The sequence below is a fragment of the Oncorhynchus keta genome, unplaced genomic scaffold, assembly GCF_023373465.1.
Source record: "Oncorhynchus keta strain PuntledgeMale-10-30-2019 unplaced genomic scaffold, Oket_V2 Un_scaffold_17407_pilon_pilon, whole genome shotgun sequence".
In the NCBI taxonomy this organism is placed as follows: domain Eukaryota; kingdom Metazoa; phylum Chordata; class Actinopteri; order Salmoniformes; family Salmonidae; genus Oncorhynchus; species Oncorhynchus keta.
In genome coordinates this window covers 1-15,000 of record NW_026290822.1, presented here as the reverse complement: position 1 = coordinate 15,000, position 15,000 = coordinate 1, and the positions used below count along the sequence as shown (strand labels likewise).

The 15,000-nt window shown below is 46.1% G+C and overlaps 1 protein-coding gene and 1 long non-coding RNA gene across 54 annotated transcripts in view; one reads left to right on the top strand and one right to left on the bottom strand.

The window, feature by feature from the left end:
• Positions 1–14,777, top strand: part of LOC118383580 (potassium voltage-gated channel subfamily KQT member 1-like) — a 52,410-nt gene extending 37,633 nt beyond the window's left edge. Inside the window, exons 10-19 of one of the 46 annotated variants that reach the window (XR_008128590.1) lie at positions 201–339; positions 607–634; positions 2,514–2,570; positions 2,831–8,329; positions 9,100–9,169; positions 9,240–9,379; positions 9,695–9,834; positions 9,870–10,079; positions 10,185–10,429; positions 10,745–13,695. Coding sequence is in view for 1 of the 46 variants with exons in the window: in XM_052514386.1 (XP_052370346.1) it covers positions 201–339; positions 2,514–2,570; positions 2,831–2,954; positions 14,633–14,762 (450 nt within the window). In the remaining 45 variants the exon portion in view is untranslated. Of the gene's footprint in view, positions 1–200; positions 340–606; positions 635–2,513; positions 2,571–2,830; positions 8,330–9,099; positions 9,170–9,239; positions 9,835–9,869; positions 10,080–10,149; positions 10,546–10,569; positions 10,690–10,744; positions 13,696–14,632 lie in introns of those variants that run through there. The other 45 variants (XR_008128576.1, XR_008128588.1, XR_008128570.1 and 42 more) reach the window with 45 other exon arrangements.
• Positions 655–1,688, bottom strand: LOC127927694 (uncharacterized). Of its 8 annotated transcripts, none has more exons than XR_008128624.1 (4): positions 1,445–1,688; positions 1,203–1,357; positions 899–1,115; positions 655–718 (listed from the first exon to the last, which is right to left on the bottom strand). It is a non-coding gene; the product is annotated as an uncharacterized LOC127927694 (long non-coding RNA). The 8 variants fall into 8 exon arrangements; XR_008128617.1 differs by having other exon boundaries at positions 683–780; XR_008128621.1 differs by having other exon boundaries at positions 683–749.
• Positions 14,778–15,000: the final 223 nt, after the last annotated feature.

Sequence of the window (15,000 nt, the reverse complement as noted above, 5' to 3'; positions counted from 1 at the left end):
TCCACCCACCCATCCATCCATCCATCCATCCATCATTCATCCATCATCTATCCACCCATCCATCCATCTGTCCATCCATCCATCCATCATTCATCCATCATCTATCCACCCATCCATCCATCTGTCCATCCATCCATCCATCATCTATCCACCCATCCGTCCGTCCGTCCATCCATTCACGTCTGTCCCTCTGTAAACAGGTGAAGCTGAGGAGGAAGTTGAAGAGCAGTGAGAAGGACGACGGGCCTGGTTCTCCCACTGTTCCCAGTATCTCCTACGACTCAGTGTTCAATAGTGGGAGGGAGCTCAGCTCTGATGTCTATAGCACTGTGTGTACAGGTAGGAGAGGGGTACTCTCTTATATATATTTACACTGCATACACTGCATTGGAGTAACCTAAAGGGGCAGTTCACCCCCATTTTAATGGCACTCTGCCAGGGGTTATCAGAGCCAATTCCATTTCTGTCAAATTAATTATGATTAATTTTATGAATGTATTAGACATTTCCCACGGTTTTCAACACATTCTCTATTCTCTTTCCATCTCTGTTTCTCTTTCTCCCCCTCTCTCTTTTTCCTATCTGCTGTTTCTGGCTTCTGTTTAGCTGAAGCACTAGGATGTGGTGAGCTCCTGTTAGTGTCCACTCCTCCTGTCCAGTCACTGTTACTGTCCTCTTGACCAATCACTGTCACTGTTACTGTCCTCTTGACCAATCACTGCATCTGTCACTGTCCTCTTGACCAATCACTGTCACTGTTACTGTCCTCTTGACCAATCACTGTCACTGTTACTGTCCTCTTGACCAATCACTGCATCTGTCACTGTCCTCTTGACCAATCACTGTCACTGTTACTGTCCTCTTGACCAATCACTGCATCTGTCACTGTCCTCTTGACCTGTCACTGTTACTGTCCTCTTGACCAATCACTGTCACTGTTACTGTCCTCTTGACCAATCACTGTCACTGTTACTGTCCTCTTGACCAATCACTGTCACTGTTACTGTCCTCTTGACCAATCACTGTCACTGTTACTGTCCTCTTGACCAATCACTGTCACTGTTACTGTCCTCTTGACCAATCACTGTCACTGTTACTGTCCTCTTGACCAATCACTGCATCTGTCACTGTCCTCTTGACCAATCACTGTCACTGTTACTGTCCTCTTGACCAATCACTGTCACTGTTACTGTCCTCTTGACCTGTCACTGTTACTGTCCTCTTGACCAATCACTGTCACTGTTACTGTCCTCTTGACCAATCACTGCATCTGTCACTGTCCTCTTGACCAATCACTGTCACTGTTACTGTCCTCTTGACCAATCACTGTCACTGTTACTGTCCTCTTGACCAATCACTGCATATGTTACTGTCCTCTTGACCAATCACTGTCACTGTTACTGTCCTCTTGACCAATCACTGCATCTGTCACTGTCCTCTTGACCTGTCACTGTTACTGTCCTCTTGACCAATCACTGTCACTGTTACTGTCCTCTTGACCAATCACTGCATCTGTCACTGTCCTCTTGACCAATCACTGTCACTGTTACTGTCCTCTTGACCAATCACTGTCACTGTTACTGTCCTCTTGACCAATCACTGCATCTGTCATTGTCCTCTTGACCAATCACTGTCTCAGTTACTGTTATATCTGTCTCTCACTGCCTGCTCCTTCGGTACATGTGTGTATAGGTATATAACCCTTTAGTCAGTCAACTGCAGATAAATCAGTCTTCAGTTGAATGTGTTGGTTCCAGCACATTGAGGTTGTAGTGGTTCTGGAACCCCTTTCAAAATGTCTCAGTTGTGTCACCCTTCTATCTTGTTATGGTGATTATCTTAGTAGCTTGTTGGTGTTTCAGGCTGGGTATCTATGAAGCACGTTGACAACTGCTGATGTAAAGAGGGCTTTATTAAAATACATTTCAATGCATACAAAGATGACCCCAACCCATTGCCCCCTTAGTCCCCATCCACCTGCATACAAAGATAACCCCAACCCATTGCCCCCTTAGTCCCCATCCACCTGCATACAAAGATAACCCCAACCCATTGCCCCCTTAGTCCCCATCCACCCACCTGCCGCAATCCTCCGTCCCCACCCAGAAACCATGCTTCCCATCCCATCCCACCTAGCCCCCACCCCCCTCCATGACCAGTAGAAAGCATGCCTCCACAGCCTTTCCCATCCCACCTAGCCCCCACCCCCCTCCATGACCAGTAGAAAGCATGCCTCCACAGCCTTTCCCATCCCACCTAGCCCCCACCCCCCTCCATGACCAGTAGAAAGCATGCCTCCCAGCCTTTCCCATCCCACCTAGCCCCCACCCCCCTCCATGACCAGTAGAAAGCATGCCTCCACAGCCTTTCCCATCCCACCTAGCCCCCACCCCCCTCCATGACCAGTAGAAAGCATGCCTCCCAGCCTGATGTATCTACTAGATTGCTAGCTACATGATCCTCTTGTGTGTTTGTCTCCATCCCTCCCTTCCCTCCTCTTCTTGGCCTCACAGATACCCAGCAGTCCTGGACCTCTCTTTCCTCCCTTACGTTCAGCTCTCCACTCCCAGGTAACAAAGCACTGAGCTGTTTGGTTTTCGCGACACAAATATACAAATGTGAAAAAGGGTTGCATGGATTTTTTAAAATTACATTATAAGATCATAGGGAAATCTTCTGTCACTTGGCTATGCATATTCTGAGTGTGTGTGTGTGTGTGCGTGCGTGTGTGTGTGCGCGCGTGTGCGCGTGTGTGCGCGTGTGCGTGTGTGTGCGCGTGTGAGTGTGTGTGCGCGTGTGTGTGTGTGCATGGGACTGTATGTGTTGGCAGTGAAAAAGACCCCTGGTTTGTTGGAGGTGCAGCACCCTCGTCCCCTCCAGAGGAACAGCAGCTTTGGGGACGATCTGGACCAGGAGGACCAGTGTGTTCTGACCCCAGTCACCCACGTGTCACAGTCAGTCTGTTTCCCTTTCAGTCTGTCGTCTATCACCCACATGTCACAGTCAGTCTGTTTCTCTTTCAGTCTGTCGTCTATCACCCACGTGTCACAGTCAGTTTGTTTCTCTTTCAGTCTGTCGTCTATCACCCACGTGTCACAGTCAGTCTGTTTTCTCTTTCAGTCTGTCGTCTGTTTCCCGTTCAGTCTGTCGTCTATCACCCACGTGTTACAGTCTGTCTGTTTCCCTTTCAGTCTGTCGTCTATCACCCACGTGTCACAGTCAGTCTGTTTACTGTTTCCCTTTCAGTCTGTCGTCTATCACCCACGTGTCACAGTCAGTTTGTTTCTCTTTCAGTCTGTCGTCTATCACCCACGTGTCACAGTCAGTCTGTTTTCTCTTTCAGTCTGTCGTCTGTTTCCCGTTCAGTCTGTCGTCTATCACCCACGTGTTACAGTCTGTCTGTTTCCCTTTCAGTCTGTCGTCTATCACCCACGTGTCACAGTCAGTCTGTTTCCCTTTCAGTCTGTCATCTATCACCCACGTGTCACAGTCAGTCTGTTTCCCTTTCAGTCTGTCGTCTATCACCCACGTGTCACAGTCAGTCTGTTTCCCTTTCAGTCTGTCGTCTATCACCCACGTGTCACAGTGAGTCTGTTTCCCTTTCAGTCTGTCGTCTATCACCCACGTGTCACAGTGAGTCTGTTTCCCTTTCAGTCTGTCGTCTGTTTCCCTTTCACTCTGTCGTCTATCACCCACGTGTCACAGTGAGACAATGACATCATCATTAGCCGGGTCTCTGATTGGTTCCTTCATAACGACATTGTTATAACCCTGCTCTCTAAGTGGTCTATTCATAATGACGTCATCATATCCCTGCTCTCGGATTGGTCCCTTCATAATGACATTGTTATAACCCTGCTATGTGATTGTGCCTTTCGTAATGACATCATTATAACCCTGCTTTCTGATTGGTCCCATCATTATGACATCATTACAGTGAGTCTGTTTCCCTTTCAGTCTGTGCTCTATTTCCAGCCTGAGCCTCATTTACCGTAACAGCGGTTGAGCCTCAGTTACCCTAACAGCAGTTGAGCCTCAGTTACCCTAACAGCGGTTGAGCCTCAGTTACCCTAACAGCGTTTGAGCCTCAGTTACCCTAACAGCGGTTGAGCCTCAGTTACCCTAACAGCGGTTGAGCCTCAGTTACCCTAACAGCGGTTGAGCCTCAGTTACCGTAACAGCGGTTGAGCCTCAGTTACCGTAACAGCGGTTGAGCATCAGTTACCCTAACAGCAGTTGAGCCTCAGTTACCCTAACAGCGGTTGAGCCTCAGTTACCGTAACAGCGGTTGGGCCTCAGTTACCGTAACAGCGGTTGGGCCTCAGTTACCGTAACAGCGGTTGGGCCTCAGTTACCGTGACAGCTGTTGAGCCTCAGTTACCCTAACAGCTGTTGAGCCTCAGTTACCGTGACAGCTGTTGAGCCTCAGTTACCCTGACAGCGGTTGAGCCTCAGTTACCCTAACAGCGGTTGAGCCTCAGTTACCCTAACAGCGGTTGAGCCTCAGTTACCGTAACAGCGGTTGAGCCTCAGTTACCGTAACAGCGGTTGAGCATCAGTTACCCTAACAGCAGTTGAGCCTCAGTTACCCTAACAGCGGTTGAGCCTCAGTTACCGTAACAGCGGTTGGGCCTCAGTTACCGTAACAGCGGTTGGGCCTCAGTTACCGTAACAGCGGTTGGGCCTCAGTTACCGTGACAGCTGTTGAGCCTCAGTTACCCTAACAGCTGTTGAGCCTCAGTTACCGTGACAGCTGTTGAGCCTCAGTTACCCTGACAGCTGTTGAGCCTCAGTTACCGTGACAGCGGTTGAGCCTCAGTTACCCTAACAGCTGTTGAGCCTCAGTTACCCTAACAGCTGTTGAGCCTCAGTTACCCTAACAGCTGTTGAGCCTCAGTTACCCTAACAGCTGTTGAGCCTCAGTTACCCTAACAGCGGTTGAGCCTCAGTTACCCTAACAGCTGTTGAGCCTCAGTTACCCTAACAGCTGTTGAGCCTCAGTTACCGTAACAGCGGTTGCAACTCTCTTGATGATGACTAACCTTGTCTGATACCTGAAGACTTAGCTCCCTGAGGACACACACAGATAGACACAAAGACGCATGCGCACACACACTCACAAACACACACAAACGCACTTGCATAGTATGCGTATCATGGGCATGGTGAAAGCCACTGTGATATCGACCTCTGTGAGAAAAGTGTTGTAAATGAGGCTGAGTTCCTGAAGGATCCATACTAAACAGTAGGGTAATGGGTCAGGCTGGCTATTGCATGCAGGGACATCATTAACTGGGACCCTCTCTCTGCCCCATTGCCTGCTAAACCCCTTGAAACCAGCACGGCCCCATTGAACAATGCTCCTTAATTAAACAAGCAGGGACCACTGTGTTCCCGAGTGATGCAGCGATCTAAACCAGTCCCTGGTTCAAATCCAGGCAGTATCATATCTGGCTGTGATTGGGAGTCCCATAGGGCGGTGCACAATTTGTAATTTTTTAAAATGTTATTTCACCTTTATTTAACCAGGTAGGCTAGTTGAGAACAAGTTCTCATTTGCAACTGCGACCTGGCCAAGATAAAGCAAAGCAGTTTGACACATACAAAAACACAGATTTACACATGGAATAAACAAACATACAGTCAATAATACAGTAGAAAAAGTCTATATACAGTGAGTGCAAATGAGGTAAGATAAGGGAGGTAAGGCAATAAATAGGCCATGTTGGCGAAGTAATTACAATATAGCAATTAAACACTGGAATGGTAGATGTGCAGAAGATGGATGTGCAAGTAGAGATACTGGGGTGCAAAGGAGCAGGATAAATAAATAAATACAGTATGGGGATGAGGTAGATTGGATGGGATATTGACAGATGAGCTATGTACAGGTGCAGTGATCTGTGAGCTGCTCTGACAGCTGGTGCTTAAAGCTAGTGAGTCTAGTGAGTCTCCAGCTTCAGAGATTGTTGCAGTTTGTTCCAGTCATTGGCAGCAGAGAAATGGAGGCGGCCAAAGGAAGAATTGGCTTTGGGGTTGACCAGAGAGCTATACCTGCTGGAGCGAGTGCTACGGGTGGGTGCTGCTATGGTGACCAGTGAGCTGAGATAAGTCAGGGCTTTACCTAGCAGAGACTTGTAGATGACCTGGAGCCAGTGGGTTTGGTGATGAGTATGAAGCGAGGGCCAGCCAACGAGATCATACAGGTCGCAGTGGTGGGTAGTATATGAGGCTTTGGTGACAAAACGGATGGCACTGTGATAGACTGCATCCAATTTATTGAGTAGAGTATTGGAGGCTATTTTGTAAATTACATCGCCGAAGTCGAGGATCAGTAGGATGGTCAGTTTTACGAGGGTATGTTTGGCAGCATGAGTGAAGGATGCTTTGTTGCGAAATAGGAAGCCAATTCTAGATTTAATTTTGGTTTGGAGATGTTTAATGTGAGTCTGGAAGGAGAGTTTACAGTCTAACCAGACACCTAGGTATTTGTAGTTGTCCACATATTCTAAGTCAGAACCGTGCAGTGTAGTGATGCTAGACGGGCGGGCAGGTGCAGGCAGCGATCGGTTGAAGAGCATGCATTTAGTTTTACTTGCAATTGGCCCAGCATCATCCAGGTTTGGCCGTGGTAGGCCGTCATTGTAAATAATAATTTGTTTTTAACTGACTGGCATAGTTAAATAAAGGTTAAATGTACAAAATTGTTTAAAAAAAATATAATCACTTTCTAGACATATTAGACTGGTGTATCATTCACTAACATGGCTGCCATAATCAGCACACTGTGTAACTATGAGGATCTATGACATCAGGTCCTCTAGTGATCTCTGTGTGTTATAGGCTAATGATTTTACACTGATAGGCTACTGTCAGGTACAGTAAGGTATATCATTGGTTTATTGGGGCCTGTGACTCCAACAATGGGTGTCTACTAGCTACTGGCTATAGATAGATGCAGGCTTATTATGGGCAGATTTTGCTCAGATGACACAGCAGTTATTTGACATTTGTAAAACGTTCCTGGATCTTCCTACTGGCCTTTAATGTTTCTTGCAATTGTTTTGATGAGTTAACATGTGGTGTATTTTGACCAACAAGATAAGGTTCCTGTTTATCTTATCCTGATTGCAGTGGTGGGCAGTCGAGGAGGTAGCTCTTTTCTTTCCTGTCAGGGGAGGGCACTGGGGAGGAATGATTGGCAGGCAGCTACTGTTCAGCTCCCTGGTAGATAACAGCCAAGATGACTCCACAATCTATAGCACAATGATAGCAGGGGAGGGGGTGGCCATTTTGTGCTAGTGCTGCTGTTTGTAGTTTGGTTTAGACTCCCCTCGGTCATTAACAGCTACTAGTATGAAGATAGAGTAGCACCTATAGACGTTCATAACGTGTCAAATCAAAGATGTTAACTCATCTGGGTTGTTTTTGGCTTAAAGAAAGTAGGAGGAGTCAACGTTGCTTGCCAGAGGTCCTCATCTAGCATTGTGACATCACAGTGTCAGCTGCTCTGAGATCAGAGAGAGAGGGAGTGGCTGTTTAGACCAGGGTGTTGACACCAGTAATGACATGACCTTTTCCTGTCACTTTCAGCTCCTTTCATACGCCTGCCTTGTTGTTGTCCCCAACAAACAAACAAACAGAAAGACAGACAGACAGACACAGTCCAGACCCACACTACCAAGGTCATTTCTCCTCTTGTCACCCAAGTGTCACTTTGGTGAAAGAGGGGGAGAGATGGAGAGAGAGAAGGCAGGATTACATCCATGGGTGTTTGTCTAGGCTAGGGGGAAAGTTAGTGCATGGTCTTCTAGGTTTAGGCTTGGTGTGTATGGTTGTGTAGGGGTGGTAAGATTACTGCTAGAGTGCAGGGACGATAGATTGAAATAGACTATTAGTTGCCTACCCAGTCACACCCCCACCCTTTCAATTCCTCTTCCTCTATGGTGGATGTCCCCAGTTCCCTTTCTCAGTCCTCCCCAGATCAGAGTGGTGTGCTGCTGGCTCCCTCACTGTTCTATCAGGGTGATGAGACAAGAACGACTACAGGTTCTATCGGGGTGATGCGACCAGAACGACTACCAGTTCTATTGGGGTGATGAGGCCTGACCGACTACCGGTTCTATCAGGGTGATGAGGCCTGACAGAGTACAGGTTCTACCAGGGTGATGAGACCAGACAGACTACAGGTTTTATCGGGGTGATGCGACCAGACAGACTACCGGTTCTACCAGGGTGATGAGACCAGACAGACTACAGGTTCTACCAGGGTGATGAGACCAGACACACTACAGGTTCTACCAGGGTGATGAGACCAGACAGACTACAGGTTTTATCAGGGTGATGCGACCAGACAGACTACAGGTTCTACCAGGGTGATGAGACCAGACAGACTACAGGTTCTACCGGGGTGATGAGACCAGACAGACTACAGGTTCTATCGGGGTGATGAGACCAGACAGACTACAGGTTCTACCAGGGTGATGAGACCAGACAGACTACAGGCTCTACCGGGGTGATGAGACCAGACAGACTACAGGTTCTACCAGGGTGATGAGACCAGACAGACTACAGATTCTACCAGAGTGATGAGACCAGACAGACTACAGGTTTTATCAGGGTGATGCGACCAGACAGAGTACAGGTTCTATCGGGGTGATGAGGCCAGACAGACTACAGGTTCTATCAGGGTGATGAGACCAGACAGACTACAGGTTCTACCAGGGTGATGAGACCAGACAGACTACAGGTTCTACCAGGGTGATGAGACCAGACAGACTACAGGTTCTACCAGGGTGATGAGACCAGACAGACTACAGGTTCTATCGGGGTGATGAGACCAGACAGACTACAGGTTCTATCGGGGTGATGCGACCAGAACGACTACCAGTTCTATTGGGGTGATGAGGCCTGACCGACTACCGGTTCTATCAGGGTGATGAGGCCTGACAGAGTACAGGTTCTACCAGGGTGATGAGACCAGATAGACTACAGGTTTTATCGGGGTGATGCGACCAGACAGACTACCGGTTCTACCAGGGTGATGAGACCAGACAGACTACAGGTTCTACCAGGGTGATGAGACCAGACAGACTACAGGTTTTATCAGGGTGATGCGACCAGACAGAGTACAGGTTCTATCGGGGTGATGCGACCAGACAGACTACAGGTTCTATCAGGGTGATGAGACCAGACAGACTACAGGTTTTATCAGGGTGATGAGGCCTGACAGAGTACAGGTTCTACCAGGGTGATGAGACCAGACAGACTACAGGTTCTATCTGGGTGATGAGACCAGACAGACTACAGGTTCTATCGGGGTGATGAGACCAGACAGACTACAGGTTCTACCAGGGTGATGAGACCAGACAGACTACAGGTTCTACCAGGGTGATGAGACCAGACAGACTACAGGTTCTATCGGGGTGATGAGACCAGACAGACTACAGGTTCTACCAGGGTGATGAGACCAGACAGACTACAGGCTCTACCGGGGTGATGAGACCAGACAGACTACAGGTTCTACCGGGGTGATGAGACCAGACAGACTACAGGTTCTACCAGGGTGATGAGACCAGACAGACTACAGATTCTACCAGGGTGATGAGACCAGACAGACTACAGGTTTTATCAGGGTGATGCGACCAGACAGAGTACAGGTTCTATCGGGGTGATGAGGCCAGACAGACTACAGGTTCTATCAGGGTGATGAGACCAGACAGACTACAGGTTCTACCAGGGTGATGAGACCAGACAGACTACAGGTTCTACCAGGGTGATGAGACCAGACAGACTACAGGTTCTACCAGGGTGATGACACCAGACAGACTACAGGTTCTATCAGGGTGATGAGACCAGACAGACTACAGGTTCTATCGGGGTGATGAGACCAGACAGACTACAGGTTCTATCGGGGTGATGAGACCAGACAGACTACAGGTTCTATCAGGGTGATGAGACCAGACAGACTACAGGTTCTACCGGGGTGATGAGACCAGACAGACTACAGGTTCTACCGGGGTGATGAGACCAGACAGACTACAGGTTCTACCGGGGTGATGAGACCAGACAGACTACAGGTTCTACCGGGGTGATGAGACCAGACAGACTACAGTTTCTACCGGGGTGATGAGACCAGACAGACTACAGGTTCTACCAGGGTGATGAGACCAGACAGACTACAGGTTCTACCGGGGTGATGAGACCAGACAGACTACAGGTTCTACCGGGGTGATGAGACCAGACAGACTACAGGTTCTACCGGGGTGATGAGACCAGACAGACTACAGGTTCTACCAGGGTGATGAGACCAGACAGACTACAGGTTCTATCAGGGTGATGAGACCAGACAGACTACAGGTTCTACCAGGGTGATGAGACCAGACAGACTACAGGTTCTACCAGGGTGATGAGACCAGACAGACTACAGGTTCTATCAGGGTGATGAGACCAGACAGACTACAGGTTCTACCAGGGTGATGAGACCAGACAGACTACAGGTTCTACCGGGGTGATGAGACCAGACAGACTACAGGATCTACCGGGGTGATGAGACCAGACAGACTACAGGTTCTACCAGGGTGATGAGACCAGACAGACTACAGGTTCTACCAGGGTGATGAGACCAGACAGACTACAGGTTCTACCAGGGTGATGAGACCAGACAGACTACAGGTTCTACCAGGGTGATGAGACCAGACAGACTACAGGTTCTATCAGGGTGATGAGACCAGACAGACTACAGGTTCTACCAGGGTGATGAGACCAGACAGACTACAGGTTCTACCGGGGTGATGAGACCAGACAGACTACATGTTCCCTCTTATGGATGCAAGGCACCAGGACCATCCACCACTTAGTTAAAGCACCACTCTGGGCTTAGTGTTCACAACGACACTCAAAGACGGATCCACTGACGTCTTGGAACCACCCGTGTTTTTTGAGCCACTTTATCAGAGTCAAATGACAGAGACATTGAGTCTAAAACATTAGTGTTTCTGAGCCACCTACATATTCATCAATATATTTATTTACTGTATGTTGCAACACCACTTAGTTGACACCCACTGGGCAAAAAGTGGTTGAATCAATGTTGTTTCCACGTAATTTCAACCTGAAAAATGTTTATGTGATGACGTTCAAACACTGTGGAAAACCGATTGGTTTTGCAAAAAGCCATTATAAGGGAATTGTGTCTTTTTCTCCAAAAATGTTTACCTAAATCCAATGACATAGACCATTTTTTTGTGTTAATTTTACATTTATTTCAAGTTAGTTTACAACTCAACCAAATGTAAATCAAAACCAAACGTTAAACTTGTCTGTGTCCAGTGGGCAGTGATTGCTGTGAATGAAGCCTCATTGGATAATCAGACCTAAACTCTCTGCTGGAAGTGTAGTCTGTAGGGAATGGCCCCGTCTCAATCTGGCTCCATCTGTTTATTCAGAAGAAATGAGGCCGGGGTCAATTTAGGCAGCATTTATGCTGACACACCCTGACACTCTTCGGCTACAGAATTACCCTCATGCTCTAGGACAGCGATTCTCAACTGGTGGGTCGCAACCAAAATTTGGGTCAAGGGAGGTTTTGATTGGGTCATGGGAGGTTTTGATTGGGTCATGGGAGGTTTTGATTGGGTCATGGGAGGTTTTGATTGGGTCATGGGAGGTTTTGATTGGGTCATGGGAGGTTTTGATTGGGTCATGGGAGGTTTTGATTGGGTCATGGGAGGTTTTGATTGGGTCATGGGAGGTTTTGATTGGGTCAAGGGAGGTTTTGATTGGGTCAAGGGAGGTTTTGATTGGGTCATGGGAGGTTTTGATTGGGTCATGGGAGGTTTTGATTGGGTCATGGGAGGTTTTGATTGGGTCATGGGAGTATAAAATATAATAATAAGGTATGAAGAAATACTCTGAACTCAAATAACTTAAAACAAGGAGAAAGTGTGTAGACGTGATAACACATATTTTTATGAGTAATTTAATTTCTGAAAATGTTTTCTTCAATCACAGTATTTCCAATATAGAGCTATTAGCAGTGCTATGTTTGTTGATTTTGTGGTCTCAAGCCAATGAGTTTATTAACATTCTTCATAAGGGCAAAATGGTATTATTGACAATGAAAGAGTTGGGAATGTTGTTCCCTTGTCATATAATTGCTACATTTACTATCAATATAGCATTTGAAAATACAAATATCGTTTTCCAGATTGTATTTTAACGATTATTTTTCGCGATGCGAATATTGCGGCGCGACTGAGACGACCTGGTTCAATTTGGGCCCCGAGGCAAAACCAGTTGAGAACCACTGTTGTAGGGTACTGTACAAATGAATTTCCTTGTGACTGTATGGTTTACTTGACTAGTTTTGACTGGAGAATATTCCTGGGTAGTTAGTAAGCAACTCCAGTGTATATTTAGCCTTGTGTTTTAGGTTTATTGTCCTGCTGAAAGGTTCATTAATTTCCCAGTGTCTGGTGGAAAGCAGACTGAACCTCGTTTTCCTCTAGGCTTTTGCCTGTGTTTAGCGCCAGTTACATTTTTTTATCCTGAAAAACTTCCCAGTTCTTAACAATTACAAGCATACCCATAACATGATGCAGCCACCAGTATGCTTGAAAATATGGAGAGTAGTACTCAGTAATGTGTTCTCTTGTATTTTCCCCAAACATAACACTGTGTATTTAGGACGAAAAGTGAATCGCTTTGCCACATTGTATTGAAGTATTACTTTAGTGCCTTGTTGCATACAGATGAATGTTTTGGAATAGATATATTCTGTACAGGCATTATTTTTTTCACACTGTCATTTAGATCGGTATTGTGGAGTAACTACAAATGTTGTGTATCCATCCTCAGTTTTCTCCCATCACAACCATTCAACTCTGTAGCTGTTTTAAAGTCACAATGGGGCCTCATGGTGAAATCCCTGAGCGGTTTCCTTCCTTTCTGTCAACTGAGTTAGGAAGGACTCCTGTACCTTTGTAGTATCAATAGGTGCCCTTCTTTGTGAGGCATTGGAAAATCTCCCTGGTCCTTGTGGTTGAATCTGTGTTTGAAATTCACTGCTCGACTGACTTTACAGATAATTGTTTGTGTGGTGTACAGAGATGAGGTAGTCATTCCAAAATATATTATTATTGCACACAGAGTTGAGTCCGTGCAACTTATTATGTGACTTGTTAAGAAACTGTTTTACTCCTGAACCTATTCAGGCTTGTCATGACAAAAGGGCTGAATACTGACTCAAGACTTTTCATCTTTTCATTTTTAATTCATTTGTAAACAAAAATAGAAAAACACAATTCCACTTTGACATTATGGGGTATTGTGTGTAGACCAGTACACTTTGACATTATGGGGTATTGTGTGTAGACCAGTGCACTTTGACATTATGGGGTATTGTGTGTAGACCAGTACACTTTGACATTATGGGGTATTGTGTGTAGACCAGTGCACTTTGACATTATGGGGTATTGTGTGTAGACCAGTGCACTTTGACATTATGGGGTATTGTGTGTAGACCAGTGCACTTTGACATTATGGGGTATTGTGTGTAGACCAGTGCACTTTGACATTATGGGGTATTGTGTGTAGACCAGTACACTTTGACATTATGGGGTATTGTGTGTAGACCAGTACACTTTGACATTATGGGGTATTGTGTGTAGACCAGTGCACTTTGACATTATGGGGTATTGTGGGACCAGTATTTTGACATTATGGGGTATTGTGTAGACCAGTGCACTTTGACATTATGGGGTATTGTGTGTAGACCAGTGCACTTTGACATTATGACCAGTGTGTAGACCAGTACACTTTGACATTATGGGGTATTGTGTGTAGACCAGTGCACTTTGACATTATGGGGTATTGTGTGTAGACCAGTGCACTTTGACATTATGGGGTATTGTGTGTAGACCAGTGCACTTTGACATTATGGGGTATTGTGTGTAGACCAGTGCACTTTGACATTATGGGGTATTGTGTGTAGACCAGTACACTTTGACATTATGGGGTATTGTGGTAGTGCACTTTGACATGGGGCATACACCTACAACCAGTGGAACAGCCACTTTGACATATCTTGTGTGTAGAAGGACCAGTGCACTTTGACATTATGGGGTATTGTGTGTAGACCAGTGCACTTTGACATTATGGGGGTATTGTGGGGTGTAGACCAGTGCACTTTGACATTATGGGGTATTGTTATGGGGTTTAATGCCACACTTTAGACCAGTACACTTTGACATTATGGGGTATTGTGTACACTTTGACATTATGGGGTATTGTGTGTAGACCAGTACACTTTGACATTATGGGGTATTGTGTGTAGACCAGTACACTTTGACATTATGGGGTATTGTGTGTAGACCAGTACACTTTGACATTATGGGGTATTGTGTGTAGACCAGTGCACTTTGACATTATGGGGTATTGTGTGTAGACCAGTGCACTTTGACATTATGGGGTATTGTGTGTAGACCAGTGACACAGTTTTTATGTTCTTTTTGACATTTAATACATGTTAAATTCAGACTGTAACACAACTAAATGTGGAAAAAGGGTAAAGGGGTGTGAATACTTTGTGAATACTATAAAACATCCCTCATAAGCCATCTCTCTCACACAGGCTGCAGGGGAGTCACAGAGCAGCTATCCACGTGATCCTACGGATGCGCTACTTTGTCGCTAAGAAGAGATTCCAGGTGGGTACGTTGTTTGTAGGAGTGTTTTTGACCAGGAACGATCCACTGTATTGACAGATACCACTACCTACATTCTGGTATAGGCTACCACACCTGGGTTCAAATACCATTTCAGGTATTTTAATTACTTTTCAAAACAAGTATTCAGATATTTAAAAAACAAAAACAAGTAGTTGAATATTGAAATGTATTTGTAAATAGACTTGGAAAGTATAAAACAAATACTCAAATACACTGACTCGAACCCATGCATTTAACCCATGCATTTAACCCATGCATTTAACCCATGCAT